The sequence below is a fragment of the Lichenostomus cassidix genome, chromosome 4 (assembly GCF_008360975.1).
Source record: "Lichenostomus cassidix isolate B80296 chromosome 4, HeHo_3.0, whole genome shotgun sequence".
NCBI classification, from domain to species: domain Eukaryota; kingdom Metazoa; phylum Chordata; class Aves; order Passeriformes; family Meliphagidae; genus Lichenostomus; species Lichenostomus cassidix.
The window spans coordinates 27,751,684-27,772,006 of record NC_139484.1 but is presented as its reverse complement, the minus strand read 5'-3'; the positions used below and the strand labels follow the sequence as shown (position 1 = coordinate 27,772,006).

Sequence of the window (20,323 nt, the reverse complement as noted above, 5' to 3'; positions counted from 1 at the left end):
CAGGAGCAGCCTCAGTGCTCACTGATGTATTTACTGTTCCCTGCAGGCATTACATGATGCTGACCCCAAACTGCAGTTCCCTCATGCTGAATTTTGAGCAGGGGGAACAGCCAAAATCCAATGGTCACAGACCTGGGTATGTTAAGCCACTGCTGGGTCACAGCCCTGGAGTGAGACCTGCAGTGTGGGGGCTTGCAAGCTCTTCAATTCCCAGCACATCCCTGCTCTCTGATATAACCACTCTAGAGTGCATCCTCAGGGCTGCTTGCTACCACAATGGTCAGCCTGGAGGGGGGCATGTCAGTGGGCAAGTGGAAGGCTAATAAATCTGCTTGTGGAAGTACCACCACAAAGGCTGGATAGCTGGGGCATGGAGCTCTCTGCTGAGTGCTGACCACTGCTGTCTGTGCCCTGGGGAGGACACAGAGATATCTCTTCCACGTTCAGCCAGCCAGGGGATTCACAGACCCTGTCCTGCCTGGGGCTCATCCTTGGCCTCCCAGAGGGCACAAAGACAGCAGTGTGTCCAGGGAGGAAGCTGGGAGCTGGGCTGGGAGAAGCCCATTGCAACTGCAGCTGTTTGCACAATGCAGAGCGTGTTCCAGTTGCACTCACATGCTGCCTGGGCTGTGGTTTGAGAGCAAAGGGAACCCTCAGTCTGCACTCTTAGACATTGCCTCACACCAAATGCTAGAAGAAAAAGCAGCAAAATGTAATGGTCAGAACAAAATCCTTCAACCTGGACACCTGGCTAAAGAAGTTTTCCTTTGGGATGGAGACTCAGGAGAGGCTTTGACAACCAGGTCTAATGCTAAAAAGCCCAGCATGGGCTGTTTGAGCCACTGTGCTTTGCTCCCAGCCTGCAGGGATTTAGGGTTTCAACTGAAAGGCAAACACATATAGATAGTGGGGCTACATAAGCATCTAGACCAGAGGAAATTGCAGCCCCATAAGTGCAGGTGCTGCCTGCACAGCTGCTGTTCCCTGCCAGTTCCCATCTCCTACATCAGGCAAGGCATAGGGAGCTGCCACACACTGCAAAGCAAATTCTCATTGGGTGAGAGAGAGGATGAATGATACACAGCCAGAGTCAAGTGTTGTGCCTGCTGGGTACCTGCCAGTCATAGGGCATCCCAGGGAGGCATAGCACATGTGCTGCCATTTGCCATGTCCACAGAAGTGGCAGCCTTGTGGCTTGGTGTCCAGCATGGACCAAGCCCACTTTGAACCTGAGGAGGGATCAGGGACAATATAACTTGCAGGACATGCAGGCACTCTGGTGGTATGGGGGGATCTTGCCATATGCAACACAGGCAAAGCCCCAGGGTCAGTGGGATGTAAACAGGAATTACCAGCTGCAGGCTCCTGTTAAACAGCCCTGGCCCCAACTGTTCCCCACACGGCAAACAGGATGCTGAGAGATCCTGCTGCTGCTGAGGATCCTGCTCCCACAGCTGTGAAGGGAAGGGAGTCAGATTAACCTCCTTGAAAGGGACCCCCCTGCTCCAAGTCTCAGTGCCATGATCTCAGCCGACAATGTAAGGGCAGAGCTACCTTTGTGCAGGGAACCTCTTCTCTCCAGAGCTACATTTTGAAAACTCAGCCGAGCCTGGGAGTCTAATCAGACTATGAATCACAAAGGAAGCTGTGGAGATTGTTGTGTGCATGTGTTCTGTGGCCATTGCTGGCATCAGGCAAACTCTGCTCAGTTGGTGTGATAATGGTGTAACCCAAAAGCTACTGGTCCCATCCATGCTGAACCCACACTGTCACATAAGAGACATTAGTACTTGTCCAGTCTAGGGTGCCATCACCACCAGTGGCTGGAAGCAGAAAGCTAGAAAGGCAGGCAAAAGGCTGAACACAGGAATAGTGCCCCAAATTCATTTCCAGCCTTCAGTGATGCAGGGTATCTGAGGCTGGAAGAAGCAAGTGAACATTAAATAGCTTGTAATAGATTAAAAAAAAAAAATTCTTCCTTGGAATCAGTCTCAAGTTCTAACTATTCTGCCCTGGATCTTTTCCAGTTCCAATTAGCTCAAGGCCTTCTGCTGCTCCTCCAATTTACAATGGGGTGTTAAAAAATAGTAATAAAATGCAAGCCAACTTGACCAGACCTGGATAAAGTTTCCATCACATTCTTAAAGAGATGACTATGACAATGTAGGAAAAAATAAGTCACAGCCTTGGAAAAGTAGGAAACACCAAGTAAGGTGGCTTTTCCCACTCAGTAGCTAGGGCAATGTGGGAAGGAAGGCATTTTCAGCCAGACCATTTTATCTCTGAGACCAGATGGCTTTAAATGCTTCCCCAGAGCTTGGAAAGGGCCAGGCACTGCTCTGAATTGCTTTTCATACCACCTCATTAGAAAGTAAAAGGGAAGAAATGAACAATCTATAACTTTGTGGCAACGGGAAACAGCTCTGTTAATCCCATTTCCTTCCCAAAGCCTACTCAGGGCAGGTCATCTAGCATCAGGGCCACATCACCTAATCTGCTTATCGTTGTCCCACAGTCAGAAGCCTGGGCACCAGCCCAAAGGGCAGATGCATCCTCCTGGGCATTATTAATAGACTGGAAAGGCCCAGGTTTTTAAACGTGCCCCAGTGCATAATTGTGATACTCCTGGCACCCAGCTTCTACAGCAGCTGCAGATCCAAGGAGTTGCCACCTCCCAGATCCAAGTCTACAAGGGCAAGAGGGGCACAGCACTGCTGAAGGAACAGATGAGAGAAGAAGGAAGGTGCTGCAGGGAGAGGGATCCTAGGGCAGGCATTGCAAAGCCCAGGGCAGGAATTGACCTCTAGGTTTCTCAGCCTTCCTGGGGAAAATGTGGGCAAATCCAACAAAATGCAGAATTTCTCCCTTTCCATCAGGTTTGCACATGCCCCACCCACACATGTGGGATGGGAAGAAAAGCCCTGGCTGGCCATGCAGTGCTCAGAGCTTGCTATCACCTGCTCACAGCTTGGCTTGGCTGGTCCATGCGCGACCACTGCTATACCTGATAGCACTGCCACCAAGCAGTGATTTGTCACCTTAGTAAAAGCCTCTTGAGCTGGGAGGAAGCAAATGGCACTGATAGACCCTCATCCATGCCAGTGTGCCCTGTTAGCTGTACTAACAGCCCTTTCCTTCTTCCCCCTCTCTCCTAGGAGTACTGCATCTCACAACCAACCTCCACTTGGTGTCCAGATACAGCCTCACGAGAGAGTCAGGACTACACAGTTTCAGGCTTTCAGCACCTGTTCCCGTCAGGGGATCCCACAGCAGAAGGCAGACATCAGGACGGCAGGATTTGGTGTGTTGGTTGCACCCACAGCTCCAAGGGCAGTAAGTGAGCATCTTGGCACAGAGTCAGTGGCTGGAGTGGGGTAAAAGTTACAAAAGTTAATGGGACAGGAAAGGAATCAGCAGCCCCTAGCTTAGTTTCCCAGATGAGTGCCAAGTTTAAGCAAACTGCTGGCTGTGTACAACAAAGCCAGGTGTTCCTGTTCTGGAGCTATGCTCATCTGGCTGATCTGCAGACGTGGCTGGGGACATGAGCCTTTGGCTGAGTCCAACTCACCCCTGCATTCTAGCTGTACTAAGATCCAGTGTTCAACAGCTTCACAATCCATCCCCAAAACGATCTGGCACCCACAGAGCTGAAGGGCTCCAGGGAATAGCTGCGGGATGGAGGAGCAGGGAAGGGAGCCGGGAGCAGCTGGTCCAGCACAGACCCACCCAGCCCTCCAGATGGCCAAGGCCACGGACCCAGCAGTGTAAAGATGCCGTGGGGCACACAGGCAGCCATCCCTCCAGCTCAGCTGGCCTTGCTCATTCCAAACTGATCCGCAGGGGATGCTGCCCTCTCCTGGGCTCAGTGTGACTGGCAGAAATTCAGCGAAATCCGGTGAGACCCAAAACAAGTGCTTTTGGGGGCTCAAAATCCCACACCGGGGTTCTCAAATGTGGTGATTTCTCATACCTGTCTCAATGGACATCCCAAGTACTTTCCCGCCGAGAGCCAGGCTGCTGCCTCTGCGGGTGCCTCTGAGGGCAGCCTGGGAGGGGAGGAGCAGGGCCAAGCTCGGGAGCCGGCCCTGAAGGACGGCGATGGGGAGGTCTCTTGGGCCAGTTACCATCTTAATTACTGTCATTAATTAATTAATTATCTTGATAGCAAAATTAGCTCGCCTGTAGTTAATGAAGGGAGCTGTAACAGGGTCCTGTGCCGCCCCAGCAGCCCGGGCACGGCCCCCATCCCGCCACCCTCGAGGGGACAGCGGAGGACAGAGCTGCTGCACTCCCCGCGGGCTGCCGCGCCCCGGGAAGGCGCTGTCCCGCGGCAGGTGCCGGCCAGCCCTGCCCGGCCCGGGCTCCTCCTGCCGGCACCGCCTCCTGCCCGCACCTCCCCGCAGCCCGGGCAGGGCCGGGGCAGCTCCGCGGGCTGCCCGCCTGAGGGGCTCCGGGAGCGCCGCGGGACCGCCGCCCGACCCGCACGGTGCCACACACCGCTCCTGGCAGCGAGCCCTGCGGACCTCGGGCAAGCGGGAGCCCTCTGGAGCCCGCTTCAGCCTCCCCCCAGCATGCGGACGCCGGCGGCGATGATCGTGGGGCTGGTGCTGTGTCCCTGCGGGCTCCTGCTGACGCTCACGGGCACGCTGGCACCCAGCTGGAGGCAGGTGAGCCTCGTACCTAGCCAGCCCATGGACGTCGTGTGGGAGCAGGGCATCTGGGACATATGCAGGGAGCGGCAGAGCACCCATGACCGCCTCTGCGGGCAGGCTGACGAGCTGGGCTACTTCGAGCAGGTGCCCGTGCGGGTGGCCCAGGGGCTGATGCCCTCCTCGCTGGTGCTCACCCTGGTGGGCTTGGTGGTGGCGGCCCTGGGCGTTCGCTGCTGGCAGCCGCAGCCACGGCCCATGGTGGCTGGCGTGGCAGGGCTGCTGCTGCTCCTCTCCGGGCTGATGAGCCTGGTGCCCAGCTCCTGGTACACCCAGGAGCTGTGGGCACTGCCTGCAGCATCTGGCAGCACGCTGAGCATAGGCTACAGCTTGGTACTGAGCTACCTGGGAAGCTGTTTGGAGATTCTGGGGGGGCTGGCCCTCAGCCTCAGCTTCCACCACTGCTGCAAGGAGCGCAGGGCACCCAAACTGCCCCCCAAACTGTCCCCCAGCCCTGTGATGGAGGCTGGGCCATGCTCCAGTAGAGCTTACAGCAATCCCTGGGACGTGCTGGAGGACGAGCGAGATGGACAGCACTGGAGGAGCAGCCCACCTTGTGACTCTGACTTGTAGTCCCAGCACTGGGACAGCTGTCAGCTCCCTGGCATCAAGAGTAGTGCTGGCTCCTGCTCCTACAAGCCATACCCTTTTCCTGGGCACCTCAGAGCAGACTGAAAACAAGACCAAGGACCTGATTTGAATATCTGCAACTTCCTCAAAAGCCTGCTGTGCTCTAGGATCTACAACTGTGCCAAAGCCATGTTGGATTGAGGACCAGAGGTGGCTCCAGCCCCTCCATGCAGCTTTTACCTCACCTTCCTGTACCATGCACAGCAGCTTGGGCAGAAGCAGCTTCGGTGTTCACATGTAAGCAATATACAAGTTAGAAGTGTATAACCTTCAGAATTGGCAATAGGGGAGGGGGGCACCTCCCTCATGTCTCTGCTCAGCTTAGGACTGTGCGAACAGTAAAATAAATGCAAAGCAATGGGTTTGTGCTGTGGGATGGTTATGGGCTTTCTGCCAGGCAAGTTGGGCTGAGAGCCAGTGGGCATGGCTCACGCTACTTCCCTGTGCTTTGCCTGAAGCAGGGAGGAAAGGTCTGTAAAAGGGCACAGCTAGCTTTTATAGCACTTTCCTGAAGGACTTTTCCCCCCATGGTCAAATCAGCTCTGGAAGACTTCCCTTCCTTCTGCACAGCCACTTCAGGGTGGAGTGGGGCAGGGGGGAGGAAGATCACAGAGAAAAAAAAATAGCATGTATTTCCCCTTTCAAAATTAGCTTGGTGTGAGGCGGTAAAACTGGTCTCACTGGTTTGTAAGGGACACTCAGGAGGTCAGAACTGCACCATAAAATCCTGCTCAGCCCCCTGCATAACACGGTCAGTGCCAGGCCAGCTTCCTTGCAGAGTTATTTGACCAGATTCTTATGCCAGGCGAGCCCAAAGAACCCTGGTCAGCAAGATAAGCCTTGCTGCAAGGGAGAGTGGCTCAAGGGACAGTCTCAAAGAGTGTGTTGGGATTGGAGACTTCCTGATAAACCTCCCAAGCATTATTTGTCTGGACTCTTTTCCCTGGGTCTTAGACATGTAGAAAGAGCAATCCAACCTCCCCTCCCTGGCCCACACATAAACCACAATGGCACAAGAGATGCTGCACAACATTCCTTTATGAAGATACGGTGTTGATGTGAGATGGTCCCTTCCTCAGCAGTGCTGGCAGCTCCTGCAGAGATCACAGATGGGTGTATCAGGGGCGAGTCTGACCCAGCCTCCCTGAGCACACCCCACACTTAGCACAGGGGGTCTAGCCACAGGCAGAGTGGGACAGCCCTGTCAGACTCTAGGCACCTCAGGTCTTGCCCCGCTCCTTCAGCAGGAGGGCAGATCTTGCCTCAGTAGTGGGAACCATGCCAGCACTGGACCATGGGGCAACCTCAGGGTGACAGAGAGATCCCTAGCAGGGCCTGCTCCAGATGCTACTCACCTCTTTCCCTTCATAAGCTTCATTCACGAATGTATCACTCTTGGGGGGAAGCTCTTCCTCCTCCTCCTCATCCTCTTCCTCAGGGTCACTTTCACGGTGGTACAAGGTCAGAACCCGAGTAGAAGCAGTGCTTGAGGCCCTGGACAGGGAAAAATGTACAGTGAGAATGGCATGGCCATCTCCTAGAGATGAGCAGATCTCAAAGTCCTGCCAGAACTCCTGGGGTGATGGGAGCTTTCCATGTAGCCCAGGAGTGCATCAGGAGTTCACACTGCCCCCGGGCAAGGAGACCCTGTCCCTCCCTGTTCCCAGTTGTGCCTGGCCCAGCCCAGCCCCAGAGCTCACCTCCTCCGCCTGTCCCGCCTCCGCATGTAGGCCAGAGCCCCCACAGCAGCAGCAGCGAGCAGCAGGAGCACGGCTACCCCCAGGGCAATGGGTCCTGCGAGGGGCTGCACCTCAGCCTCCTCGCAGTAATCGCCACGATAGCCCAGGGCGCAGTGGCACGTCACTCGGCCAGCCTCGATGGCACAGTCCCCACGCAGGTTGCATGTCTTGCTGCTGCAAGGCACAGCTCCCAGCACCTCCTCCGTGCTGGGGGGTACCAGGAAGGGCTCTCCATGCTCCTGGAGGCCAGGGGCTGCTGACAGGCTGGGGCTGGGCTGCCGAGGCTGGGGTGCAGATGTGGATGAGACTGGTTTCTGTTCTCCTGCATGGGACATTCCTGATGGTGCCACTGTAGGGGCCTGCGTCCCCACCTTCATGGAGGCACCTGGAGGGATGGGCATAGATCAGCAGAGACTCAGGTAAGACCCCCTTCCCAAAATGGGGGAGACTGGGCAGGCTGCCCTGTGCCCAGCCAGGACCCCAGCACACCCTGGCTGTGGGCAGGCACTCACAGTCAGACTCATCAGAGCCATCGGCACAGTCGGGGTGCCCGTCACAGAGCTGCTCTCTGGAGATGCAGATCTGGAGATCAGGGCAGGCCTGGAGTGGATCTGGGCAAGGTGGTGCCAGCGCACACGCTGCCCCATGCACCAGGTGGTATCCGGGGGAGCAGCGGCACTGCCGCCCTGCAGGGTTGGGCAGGCAGAGCTGGGCACAGCCCCCATTGCTCTTTGCACAGCCATTGGTGCCTGCCAAAACAGCACTGGTTAGCATGGCCAGCACAAGGCACAGCTGAACCCCACAGATGCCCTGGGCTGGGGCAGTCCCAGACCCACCTTCCTGAGAGAACTGGCTGTAAATCTTCATGGCTACCAGCTCCTGCTCCACTGGGAACCACCAGCTCTCAGCCTTCTCCAGACGGCTGTGCCAGACCTTGCTGGAGCCTAAAGACACACGGGGTCAGCACTGCTCCACCTCCTCCCACAAGGGCGCCTGAGATGGAGGTGGTGGTCTCCTAGCTTGCCCTTCACCCCACAGAGGGGTAAGCCTGCACCCCACAAGGACTGGTAGAACCCATGTCGTAGTGCAGTAGGAGGAGCTGGGCAAAACACAGCAAAGGGACGTACCATTGGTTGAGGTTGTGCTCCAGAGCAGAAAGCCTTCTCCTACGGCAAAGAGCGAGAGACCGTGTAACCCTTCTCGCACCACCCGGAAGCGGGATCCATCCAACTCAACGCTGCTGATGGTACCTCTCTCTGCAGGACACAGATGGAGAGGCTTCAGTGTGGAGACAGGGCTCTGGGCTGCCCCTCAGGGCTGGTGCCAGGCTGTGCCTTGCAGACTGAGCACCTGCACCACTGCTACCCTCAGCAGTGTCCCCACTCAGCCCTCACTCACCGTTGTCTGCCCAGTACAGCCTGGTGCCAGCACCCCCAAAAGTGAGGCCAGTGGGAGACCGGGCTTTCCTCCAGACCGCTCTGCGGCCAGTGCCATCCATGGCTGCACACTCCACCACAGCACTGCGCCCATGGCTGCCAGCTGCTGTGACAAAGCACATGGTGGAAGCATGAGGGCACAGTGCCAGCCAGGCAGCACCCTGCAGCCCCTCGCTGAGTAGTGCCAGGGCCCACTGCCCCCTGGGAGCTGTCACGTGGATGCTGGGTGGCTGGCCCCCAATCCAGTAAAGGTTCCCACTCAGCCAGTCCAAGGCCAGGGATATCACCGTGCCCTCCACAGCTACTGCCTTCTTCCAGGACAGCCGTCCCCAGTCCTTCAGGCGCAGCAGTCCGATGGAATTGCCGCCCATCTCTGCAAAGTACAAACTCTTGTCTTTTACTGCGTAGTCAACAGCTGTCAGGTGGCTCACCTTGGCCAAGGGCAGAGCCCGGTGCGGGGGAAGCCCTTGGGATCCAGCTGTTGCAGGCAGGTCCTTCAGGTAGACCTGGAGGAAGGAGGCAGCACTAGGATGGAGACCCCTCTTCCCTGACAGCAGCGAGAACAGCAGCCCCCAGGGCTGGCTCCAGAGGATGGTACCTGTGCCACAGCTGCTGGTGACACCAGGAGGGCAAAGGCTGAATCGCGGACAGGCAGGCAGGTGGTCTCATCAGCAGCCAGCGTCAGCCTGGCGGGGCAGCGGCACTGCCCAGTGTGCCTGGCGCTCAGCAGGCACAGGTGGGAGCAGCCACGCGTCTCACACGGGTTGGGGGCTGTGGGGCGCAGGGCTGGGTGCATCACCTGTGGGACAGTAGGCTCAGCCTCAGTTCCATCAGCACCCACCAGCAGAGCTGAGCATGACTGACACCATGCCATGCTCCCAAGGCCCACACACAGCCCAGCTCAGGGCAGGATGGTGAGGCAGAGATGCTCCAAGAGGACCAGACGCACTTGGCCACAGAGACTGCTGCCCAAAGACCACTGGGATGGGGGTACAGCTCCCAGTGCCTCTGCACTCACATGACAACAGGGCCATGCAGGGCGGGAGACCAGCAGAGCTGGCACAGTGGGGTTTGGGGCTCCTCATGTAGCTACCTGGAGGCCATGGGGCTGTCCCTGCTTTTTGAGCAGTACAGTCCTGTTCTTGCCGCTGGCCTTGTCCACCTGCTGCACAGACCATGTCTTCCTCTCCGACCAGTAGAGCTGCCCCTCACACACAGCTGCTGCAAAGGGGCTCTGGACCCAGCTTAGCTTCAGGACCTGTCAGAGACGCTGTCAGTGTCCACCTTGGTCCCCATCAGGGCCCCATCACCAGTGCCCCACCACACCTTCACACTGCTGCCATCCAGATGTGCCGAACCAACACTGCCCAGCTTCTCATCCAGCCAGAAGATCCTCTGGGTGGGGAGGTCGAGGGCCAGTGCTGTAGGCCAGCCCAGTCCCTGGGCCAGCAGCACGTGCCGCCGACTCCCATCCATACTGGCCTCCATCAGCCGTGAGTGGCTCCCCACCTCTGACCAGTACATCAGCCTAGTGGGAAGAGAGGTGCAGGCCTATGGACCTAACACAGCATTGTCCCAGCACCAAGGCAGCCCAGAAAAGCAACACAGAGCTTCCCATCCCATCAAGGATGTATCGAGGGGTCCATGCAGGGCAAGGACAGGTGTCTGGGCTCTTTCTCCTCATGTCACACAGTCCCGACAGCACCAAGGTGAAGCCATCCTACCTCTTCCCCAGCCTCTCACCTGCCTCCATAGAGGAAAATGGGGCAGGGCAGGGATGGCAAGGAGGTCCCCATGTCTGCTTGCCCCAGACTTACCCTGCCAGAGGCTGGAGCACTAGAGAGTGGGGCTGGTCCAGGTCTCCATCCATCACCACAGTGTACTCTGGTATCCCTTGCCAGGCAGCTCCCAAACAAGTGGCCAGCACCTGTCCTGCTGCCCCATCTGTCCAGTACAGGTTCCTCCCAAGCCAGTCCACTGCTATACAGTCTGATCTTACACCTGAAATGCATCCAAGAGGCAGCACCTGTGTGGGGTGACAGCTGCATGGCCCTTTAGCACAATGCTCCCAGCCCAGGTCTTCTGCATCCCAGGAGGTCTGGCTTCTCCCAGCCTTGCTCCCACCATTAGCACTTCCCCACATGAGGGATCACAGCCTGGCAACCCACTGCAATCTGGAGACTGCAGTGACAGAGGCCAGCCCTGCTAGCCTCACGTTGTCACAGCCCACCTTTCACCAGTGTGCCTTTCTTTCCCGAGTTGACGTCCTGCCAGCGGATGCTCTCTGTGGCCAGGTCCATCCAGAAGACTTTCCACTCCACCAAGTCATAGTCAAGGGAGAAGATAACGCGATCCTTGTCAGTGGCCAGCAGCACCTCCTCATGCCCACTCCGCAGGCCATAGGACACCACCTCAGACTGCACAGCCACCAGCAACTTGGGCTCTGGTCCTGGGGCAACACAGCCACATGGACCCTGCTCAGCACTAGTGGTCCCATGGTCCGGGCACATACAGGCAAAGAACACAGCACTCGCAGGCACTGGTGCTTGCTGGGACTCAGCCCTACCACATAGGATGTTCTCAGTGCAGATGGATTTTCTGACCAGCCATGGGCTGGCAAACGGCAGCTCACAGCTGAGTGGGGTCTGGGAGGCAACATAGCAGGGGGCACAGGGCCATTCACAGGACTACAAGGTTCCCCATGGGTAGCAAGCACAGGGGGACAAGTATCCACCAGCCCCTGGTGTACCTTAGGGATCCTCAGCACTGCTTGGCCATGCCAGGACTTACCAGTGAGTTTACAGACATGGCCATCAGGCTCCAGCAGGTAGCCGGGGAGACAGCCACAGCTGTAGGACCCTGGGGCATTGAGGCACGTCTGGCTGCAGGTTCCCTCGCCCCACTCTGTGCACTCGTCTATGTCCATGCAGGACAGACCATCTTCGGCAAGTCGATAGCCTGGGCCACACCAGCACCACTGTGGGGAAAGGGACCATCAGCTGCCCACCCTGGGAACACGAGGCTCCCTTCTGCAGCTGGACCAGGGCATCATGGCATGGCAAGCCCCTGGCCCAGGGTTGCTGGCACTCACAGGGCCCTGGGGCGAGGGGTAGCAGAGATGAGCACAGGACCGCTGGCAGGGCACAGAGCAGTTCCCCCCCTCATCTGAGCCATCCGCGCAGTCCTGCCGGCCGTTGCACACCAGGGATGCATTCAGACAGGCCCCCAGCCCACAGGGGTACTCGTGACTCTGGCAGGGAGCAGGCTGGCCTGCAGGGACATGTGGGGAAGGCTGCCCTGAGCCTCATGCATCAGCTCCTTTTGCTCATCTGGGGCAAATTTAGCTGCTCCCAGAGGCTGCCCTGAGCTCACTGCAGCCACATCCTTAGTTGTGCCAGTAGCCTGGCTTCAGGTTATGTTAATCCAAAGGCCACTAGCCCCTACAGGGATAACAGCTACTCAGGACCTGGAGCCACCACAGATGCTGGGAATAGGCAGCCAGCATATGTGGCCCTTCACCTCAGCACAGACACATACCCATCTCAGTCTGTGCTGGGCACCCACCAGCCACCCCTGGGTGAGACACACAGGGGATAAAATCAGGGTGTTGCTTACAGCCAGCCTCGTCACTGCCATCTGTGCAGTCAGTCTCTCCATCGCAGCGCCAGACATCAGGGATGCACTCACGGCCACTGGAGCAGCCCCACCCCTGGTCCCCACACAGCTCTTCCTCCCAAGGACAGCCCTGCAAGGCAGAAGGTGAAAAAGGTTACCAGCCCTCCTGGGCACGAGTGGGGACAGGCTGTGTCCCCACTGCTCCACTCACCTGCTCGTCTGTGCCATCCCCGCAGTCGTCAGTGCCATCACAGCGCCAGGCCTCGGGCAGGCACTCCCCACTGTGGGAACACGTAATCTCACCATCACGGCAGAGCAGCGGGCGGGGCACGGTGCAGCCCTCCTCATCCGAGCCGTCCTGGCAGTCATGGTCACCATCGCAGTGCAGGGCCAGGGCCACGCACTGCCCAGTCCTACAGGGGAACTCAGCAGGACTGCATTCCTTTGGCACTGCAGGAAAAGGCCAGGGTTGAGCAGGGGCACTGTCCCCATCCTCTCAGCAGATTGCCCCGGGCAGCGCCTGCTCCTGGACCCAAAGGAAACCTGGTGCATCCACCTGTGGGGCAGGCAACCCCAGAAGCCCATCCCATCCAGCCCCGGGGTCTCACCACAGCCCTGCTCATCGGTGTGGTCCAGGCAGTCAGCATGGCCATCACACAACCAGCTCTTGGGGATGCAGCGAGTGGCAGCGTCACAGCGCAGGGCACACTCCTGCGTGGGGGTCCAGCAGCCCGTCTCATCCGAGCCATCGGGGCATTGTGGCACCCCATCGCAGCGCTCTCCTGCCCCGATGCACATGGCTCCACTCGCACAGTGGAAGGCCCCTGAGGAGACAAGGATCTTTGCACTGCCTGCAGAAGGCAGACAAGGTGCCCAGACCCTTTGCTAGCCCTCCAGCCACCTAGAAAGGCCCCATGCACTCCTAGCCAGTGCACCTCCAGCAGCCTAGGTCCTTGGCAAGGTGATTGTGGTAGTCTCAACTCAGCCACATCTGGGTTACTATGAGCAGTGAGACCAACTCTGTCCTTTTCCAACAGCACCTTGAACCCAGTGCCAAGATCAGAAGGAACCAGTATGTCACATTACAAGCATTAGAGCCCAGCACACAGACTTTACCAGGACCCTGTCCCACCAACTCCACCAGGATGTAGCCAGAAGCCCTGGCACAGGGTGGCTCAGCTGCACAGGGAACAGAAGAATGGCTCCTACCTGGGGTGTTGCAGAGCTGGGCGCACTCATCCTCATCAGAGCCATCTGCACAGTCCTTCTCCCCATCACACAGGTATTCCTGGGCCACACATCCAGTGCCATCACGGCAGAGCACATGTGTGCGAGAACAGGACACATGGATAACTGGGGTCAGGGGGTGTGCAGGGCTGGACCAGAGGTGTGGCACAGGTGTCACTACCCGTGCAGAACTGGTTGGGCGTGGGTTGGTAGTGTTTGGCCGTGGGTTGGTAGTGGTTGGCCGTGGGGCAGTGATCTTAGTTGTGAAAGACCGAGTGGTGGTGGTGCTGGTGATGGTGCTGGTGGTGGCTGGCTGCACAGTGGTGATTGTGGTCAGTGTGGTCTGAGCAGTGGTTGGTGCAGGGGTGGTCTTCTTTGATGTGGACTGGCTGGTGGTGGTTTGTGATGTGGAAGCCTTGCTGGTTGGTGCAGGAGTAGTGGTGGTCTTGCTTGCTGATGGTCTCGTGGTGGAAGTGCTAGGCTGAGCAGCAGGGGTGCTTGTGGTTGTCCTCATAGTGGTGGTCACAGGTGAAGGGAATGGCACAGCAGACCCTTTGCTTGGTGGCACTGGCAGATGATTAGGGACTTTTTGGGGTTATGCCCTCCCCACACTCCAGGCATGTCCTGGAGCACCCCACATGGCCACCAGTAGCCAGGCACCCTGCCCCAGCTCAGAGCAGCACGAGTCACCCAGCCCCATCAGGTACAGCAGCAGCACCAGGCAAAAAGCCGTGGCCACTCTTACCAGCCTGCAGCTCTGAGCCCACGAAGGCCACCACTCCCTGCACATCCGCTGCCGGCACAGACAGCACAAGGGCCAGTGTCCTCCGGTCCCACAGCAGCAGAGCTGTACCATTTGCTGACACCAGGTAGGGCTCAAAGGCAGCCACAAGACCATGGGACCAGCCGGGTGCCAGGGTGACTGCTTGCCCCTTGGTCAGACTCAGCGCCTGCAGGCCTGTGAGGCAGAGGCATGGTAGGATCTGGAGCCTGCCCACTCCCCTCATGGCTTATCCTGTGCCCTACAACCCACAGCTAAGGCAGGGACCTCATGGCTGAGGCCAGGGACTCAGCCACAGGACAGTCTGCCTCATGAGCATCCCACTGCCCAGGCGGGGACCCGCTGCATGTAGGGCATGGCTGATCACTCCTGTATCCACCACCTCCTCTCCCTGCTCCAGGTACCACCAGGGCTTACCCAGAGCTGAGCTCCAGAGCACACTGAAGGCTCTGCTATCCATGGCTGCAGGCAGGTCTCCAGGCCACGTCTCATTCCAGGCATCCCACGGAGCACCCCCTGCCAGGCTCAGCTGCTGCAGGGGCTGCCCCCGGGCCAGCCAGTACAGAGCACCGTGCCGCCAGTCCAAGAAGAGGTGCTGGATGCTGCTGCGAGCTCGGTGCAGGATGCGCGGGGACATGTCAGATGTCTGGATCACCCCGATGTCCCTCCGGTTACATGCCAGCCAGTACAGGTCCCCCGAGCGGATGTCCACACGGGCAGAGCACACTTGACAAGAGCAGGCAGGCAAGCAGTTACAAGGCTGTCCCATTACCCTGTGCGTCTACCTGGGTCTCCCTTAGACCCTAAACCCGGGGCACAGCTGCTCCCTGCCTTGACATGGCCTCACTGTGGGCACCATCAGACCACTGTGTTCTGCACCCAGGAGATCCTCAGGCCTCAGGGAGCATCAGGAAGTGGAGTGTGCCCTCTATCACCCCATAGGGTCTCACCTGGCAGCCCAGTCGCAATGACCTCTCTCCTGCCAGGGTGGCCCACGACACGCAGCAGTGTCCCACGGTCATCTGTCCCATAGAGCACTGACCTCTGCCAGTCCACATCTTGCAGGTGGAGGGGCTCCTGCCACTCCTGCACCAGTTTGGTGTGTGCTCCAGGGCCCACATGCACCAGGGAGATGGCCTTTCCTGATGCATACGCAATGGACAGCTCTGCAGGGCATAAGGGCAGTGTGTGAGCACAGCCCCAGGGACACTGGATGGGGTCACCAGCATGAACCAACACAGAAATATAACAGCACTGGTGTGTGCTGGGAACTTCATCCCACCAAAGCCACAGCCCCTTAAGGCCCTCCTCCAGCTTCTACACAGATATATACTGCCCCAGAGAGCCAGGCTCTGCTCACCTGCACACTTCCCTGAGGGCAGAAGGAAGAGACCCTCTGGACATGCACACTTGTAGCCCCGAGGGTGCACAGGGGACAGGAGGCAAAGGTGACTGCACAGGCCTGGAGCACATGCAGCAGTGTCCCCTGCAAGCAAGAAGATGTTAAAAGCTCAGGCAGTCATGACCCCAGTATTTCACCAAATCCCCAAAACCCACAGACTGTCCTGAGGCTGGATAAGGGCTGGAAGCAGGGTAGCAATATCATATGAGTTAAGAAGGCTCAGGTCTACCCAAAGTCATGGGCCATGGCAGCTTTCATAAAATTTTATAGGTCCCCTCTGTACCAACCCCGCAACCCCTCATCACAGGACCAGGCAAACCATTGGGCAGGACCTGGTGAGCTCCAGGACCCAGCGAGCCTTCCCTAGCACCCAGGGATGCAGTGGGGGTGCTGCCAGCTCTGCAGTGGTGCAGCACCTGCAGGGTACTCACGGGGAGGCTGCTGCAGTGTGTGCAGTACAGTGAAAGCTGAGACAGAGGCACGGAGCAGCACTGCATGCTCCTGGGGAGAGGCCCAGGTGGCTGACACCAGCTCTGTGCCATCAGTCCAGAAGAACCGGCCCTCAAACACGGCCAGGCCCAGTGGCTCCGTGTGGCTCCGCAAAGCAGCATGGAAGGAGTGGCGCCCGCTGCCATCCACCCGCAGTGTCTCGATGGACTGGGGACAAGGCAAGGCACGGTGGCCATGTGGCATCCTCACACCCTGGTGCTTCTCCTCCCAGCCCAGGGATGTATGCCAGACCGAGGCACCGCTCCCTGCCCCTTCTCATCCTTTGGCCATGGACACAGGGGAACCAGAGCCACCCTCCCAACTCCCACCTCATCATCTCCCTCGCTGGGAAAGAGCCCTGCTGCTCCTCATCCCTACCTCCTTGTACTCGCTGATCCAGTACAGCCTGCCAGCCACATGGTCCAGGCTCAGCCCCACAGGCTCCTCCATGGATACAACTGTGAGCTCCCGCCGGTTTGAGCCATCCATGCCAGCTGCAGCAATGACTGTCCGGCCCCTCAGTCCACGGTTGACCCAGTACAGGGACCTGGGGGCAGGCATTATTCAAAGCATAATACTAGTGCTGCCATAGCCCCACAGCAGGCATGACATGGTCAGCACCAGCATCGTGATCCCAGGAGGCTGGGCCAACCCTGGCTCATTCACTGCTCACCTAGCAGCCGGATGTACTGTCAACTGCTCTGGTGCAATGTCCTTCCCCAGCACTGTCACGTAACCCTGGCCATCACCCAGCCCTGCACAGATGGCTGGAGGATGGCTGCTGGCCCAGTACAGCTGCCCTGTGAACCAGTCCACAGAGATGCTGTTCACCTCTCTGGCATCTGTAGAGACAAAGCAGTTTTAAGGCACACCTGCTCCAGGCTGTGAGGCAAACCCAGGTTGTCCCTTCCTCTGTACAGGAAAAACAATACTGAGGTGGCAGACCGGCTCTCAGCATCCATCTCGGTCCTGCTACAGCACCCAGCACCCTTGGTCCTCCTCACCTGGATAGAGAGGCTGTATGCCTTTCCCTGGGTGGAGAACACGGAGCTCTCCATCCTCTGTCAGCCAGTAGTAGGTTTCTTGGAGCAGGTCATACACCAGGGCACGGGGTTCCGTCTCAGTGGAGAGCAGGGGCCGGTAGGCTTGGGTCCGTACATCCAGAAGGGCCAGGTCCTGCCCCACGGCCACCAGGATCTGTGTCGCATTGTCTGCCAGGGTGAGAGGAAAGTGACTCATTGACCAGGGACACACCCAGCTGGGGGCACTGCCCGGCCCCTCAGCCAGCCTGGGCTCCCCTCCTCTCCCTACCTGCCACTTCACAGGCGGTGCCATGCCGCAGGGTGTAGCCCTGGAGACAGGCACAGCTGAAACTGCCCGGGGTGTTGCTGCACAGCTGGCTGCAGGGGCTGTACTCCAGGGAGCACTCGTCCACATCTGCAGGGATAGGTGAGGTCAGCAGCCTACCACAGGAGATGCCCCAGACACCATTGCCACTGCTCCTCTGGGACTACAGGCAGGCTCTCTATATAGCAAAACGTGGGCCTCAGCCTCAAAATGCACCAGCTGCTGCTGGGGCATTAGCTAGACGCAATGTTTACGGGTCCAGGCGTGACACACGTGCAGGAGCAGGGCAGAGGCAGGTGTTCCCACAGAAGCATGGGCTCCGTGGAGACTCTGCTCTCAGTGGCCAAGGCCACACGTGACCCAAGCACATGCACCCTGACCTCTCCTTACCAGCACAGCTTTGCCCATCTGCCTGCAGCACCCAGCCAGTGCCACAGGAGCACTGCACTCCCCAGTGCGTGTCAGCACACGTCTCTGCACAGCCCCCATTGCGTACAAAGCAGCTCCGACCTGTGGGGACACAGCAAAGGTGACATGAGGCAGGACAGCTCTGTGCCTTCCCCCCACCCCAGCCCCACCCACATGGGCAGCAGTCAGCAGCCTCATTAACTCACCACATGTGCTGGGCTCGTCAGTGCCATCCAGGCAGTCATCCTTATCATCGCACATCAGGGACTCCAGGATACACTTGCCCTCATCACACCGCACCATGCCAGGCGTACAGGGGGCTGTGGCACACACAGCTCATGTCAGCAGGGCAGACCAACACCCTGGGCACAGGGGATAACCATGGGTCCGAGACTCATGGGGAGGCCCTGCAAAGCATCAACAGCTTCCTGGGAAGCTAGGAGCCAGGAAAACAAAGTACTCCCTAATTCACACGTGGCCCGGACAGGTCTCACCCTATGGAGGAGCATCCAGTGCTCTTGCTTACCACAGACATCTTCATCTGAGGAATCACCACAGTCATCAATCCCATTGCACTTCCACTCGGCCATGATGCACACCCTGTTCCTGCACTGCCACTGCCCAGGCAGACAGGGCTGCTGGGGACACCCCTCCTCGTCCCAGCCATCCTCACAGTCTTGGTGCCGATCGCACAGCTCCCAGTGCGGGATGCAGTGGTGGGTGCCAGGACACTGCACCTTCTTTGTCCCGCACACTGAGGAAACAGCGCAGCACTCACCAACCTGCCCTGCACCCCCAGCCACCCCCGCTCAGCCTCTCCAGCAGACAGTACATACCACAGTCCTGCTCATCAGAGCCATCCAGGCAGTCAGCAGCACCATCGCAACGCCAGCTGCTAGAAACACACCGGCCATCGTCACACTGCCAGACATGGGGGTCCCCGCCACAGGCAACATCTGCAGGGGCAACACACAGTCACTGAGACCTACTGCAGAACCACAAGGGTCCACTTCATCCTGGCACAGGACAGGTGCTGGCAGTGCCCAAGAAGCATAGGTTCCAGGACGTGGTCTCTTGCCACAGATATTCCCAAGGATCTCTGGGGCACACATGTCCTTGCAGGATGCCACACAGGCAGAGCCAGCAAAGACCGAGGTGCCTCTGGCCTGTCCTGCGCCACCACTCCCCAGAGCACCAGGGCCCCTTGATGCCTGTGCAGCACTGTCCCCTAGGCCACCCCACAACAGCGGATGGGTGTCAGTGTTCCCCCACTCACCGCACTGCTCGTCCGTGCCGTCAGGACACTGCTGCTCCCCGTCGCAGAGCCAGGGAACGGGGATGCAGCCGGCAGCGCAGGCGGCCTGGCGGGAGGCTGCACACGTGGGGCTGGCGGCCGCTGCGGGCAAGAGGGAGCGGAGCCCGGGATCAGGCGGGGCAGCCGCACCGGGAATCCACCTGCACAGCCCGGCTGCAGCTGCCCGCCTGGCGGTCCCAGCTCAGCCCAGCGCGGGGAGGGACCGGTCCCACCAAGGGCTCCCCTGCATCTCCTCTGGGGCTAGAGGGAAAACTGCTCCCCGCTCAGGGAAGGCAGAGACCACCCCCAGCCCGCTAAGCAGAGGTACAGGGCCCCTCGGGGCGCAGGACTCCCCATGCTGTCAGGGTCACAAGTACGCCACTGGGGGTAGGGACACATCACCGGGAATGAGTATATTGGGGACATCCTCGGTGGCAGGGGACCCTCCACTGCCCATCGCGGGGAGATGAGCAAGCTGCCCTGATGCGGCGGGCGCCCACCGCAGCCCCTGGGGACGAGGCAGGGATTTCCCCCTCCACCACCAGCCCGCCCCCCTCGGTCCTGGCTCACGGGCGCGGCGTGTCCCGGCGCCAGCGGCGCTCCCGGCCAGCGGCAGCAGCGGCGGCAGAAGGATGCTGAGGTAGACGAGGACCCGGCGGAGCGGCGGCGGAGGGCGGCCCATGGCGGCGGCGGCGGAGAGGGGCGGCTCCGGGGGGCCCGGCCGGCGGAGGGAGCGCAGAGCCGCGGCCACCGCCTTTATGTCCGGGCGCGGGCGGCCATTGGGCACCGCGGGTACCGCCCGCCGCCCGCGGAGACCCTCGCCCGCCCCGCCGGCCTGGGGGCTGCGTCGCGCTGCCCCGGGGAGACCCCGGCCGGGGCACGGGGTAGCGGGCTTCGGGCGGGGCAGCTGCGGTCCCGGGCCGGGCGCTCTCGGGACCCTCCGCCCGCCAAGAGCCGAGGGGCGCGGGGGGACCCCTGGCCCCCGCCCCGCCTAGTCCCGCCAGGCGGGGGTTGTTGTGAGAGCAGGCCGTGAGAACCGGACCCGCAGCACCTGCGCCGGGCGTGGGAAGGCAGCGGCAGCCTTGAACGCGGGGGCACCCCCGAAAACACGGGGCTGCGCGCACCCCCCGGCTCGCCGGCTTCGACCTTGAGCGCTGCGAAAGGGCCGCTGGAGCACAACAAGGCGAGCGAGAGCAGCGGCCGAGGGAGGAAAACAGCCCGGCGAGAGGATAAGGCACCTGCCACT

General features: G+C 59.5%; 2 protein-coding genes across 4 annotated transcripts; one reads left to right on the top strand and one right to left on the bottom strand.

Moving 5' to 3' along the window:
• The first annotated feature begins 4,345 nt into the window (after nt 1–4,345).
• On the top strand, nt 4,346–5,701 carry CLDN23 (claudin 23). The gene has a single exon (XM_085058477.1). The coding sequence runs from the start codon at nt 4,572–4,574 to the stop codon at nt 5,280–5,282; it is 711 nt and encodes a 236-aa protein (XP_084914603.1). The 5' UTR covers nt 4,346–4,571; the 3' UTR covers nt 5,283–5,701.
• Nucleotides 5,702–6,359: 658 nt separating this feature from the next.
• On the bottom strand, nt 6,360–20,044 carry LOC146438149 (uncharacterized). 3 transcript variants are annotated; one of them, XM_085058475.1, is made up of 33 exons: nt 19,648–20,044; nt 19,060–19,179; nt 18,620–18,739; nt 18,310–18,537; nt 17,990–18,103; nt 17,766–17,885; nt 17,340–17,465; nt 17,033–17,239; nt 16,702–16,870; nt 16,407–16,575; nt 15,971–16,196; nt 15,498–15,623; nt 15,088–15,303; nt 14,555–14,863; nt 14,096–14,314; nt 13,339–13,908; nt 12,738–12,953; nt 12,341–12,579; nt 12,130–12,259; nt 11,606–11,784; nt 11,305–11,491; nt 10,745–10,963; nt 10,332–10,515; nt 9,841–10,042; nt 9,608–9,772; nt 9,113–9,313; nt 8,477–9,020; nt 8,206–8,334; nt 7,915–8,022; nt 7,591–7,827; nt 7,040–7,463; nt 6,695–6,833; nt 6,360–6,433 (listed from the first exon to the last, which is right to left on the bottom strand). In XM_085058475.1, exons 1-33 carry the CDS (start codon nt 19,757–19,759, stop codon nt 6,377–6,379), a joined length of 6,711 nt encoding a protein of 2,236 aa, XP_084914601.1. In that variant the 5' UTR covers nt 19,760–20,044; the 3' UTR covers nt 6,360–6,376. The 3 variants fall into 3 exon arrangements, with proteins under 3 accessions (XP_084914601.1, XP_084914600.1, XP_084914602.1); XM_085058474.1 differs by having other exon boundaries at nt 13,339–13,917; nt 14,105–14,314; nt 19,648–20,043; XM_085058476.1 differs by having other exon boundaries at nt 13,339–13,923; nt 14,102–14,314; nt 19,648–19,958.
• Between the last annotated feature and the right edge of the window lie 279 nt (nt 20,045–20,323).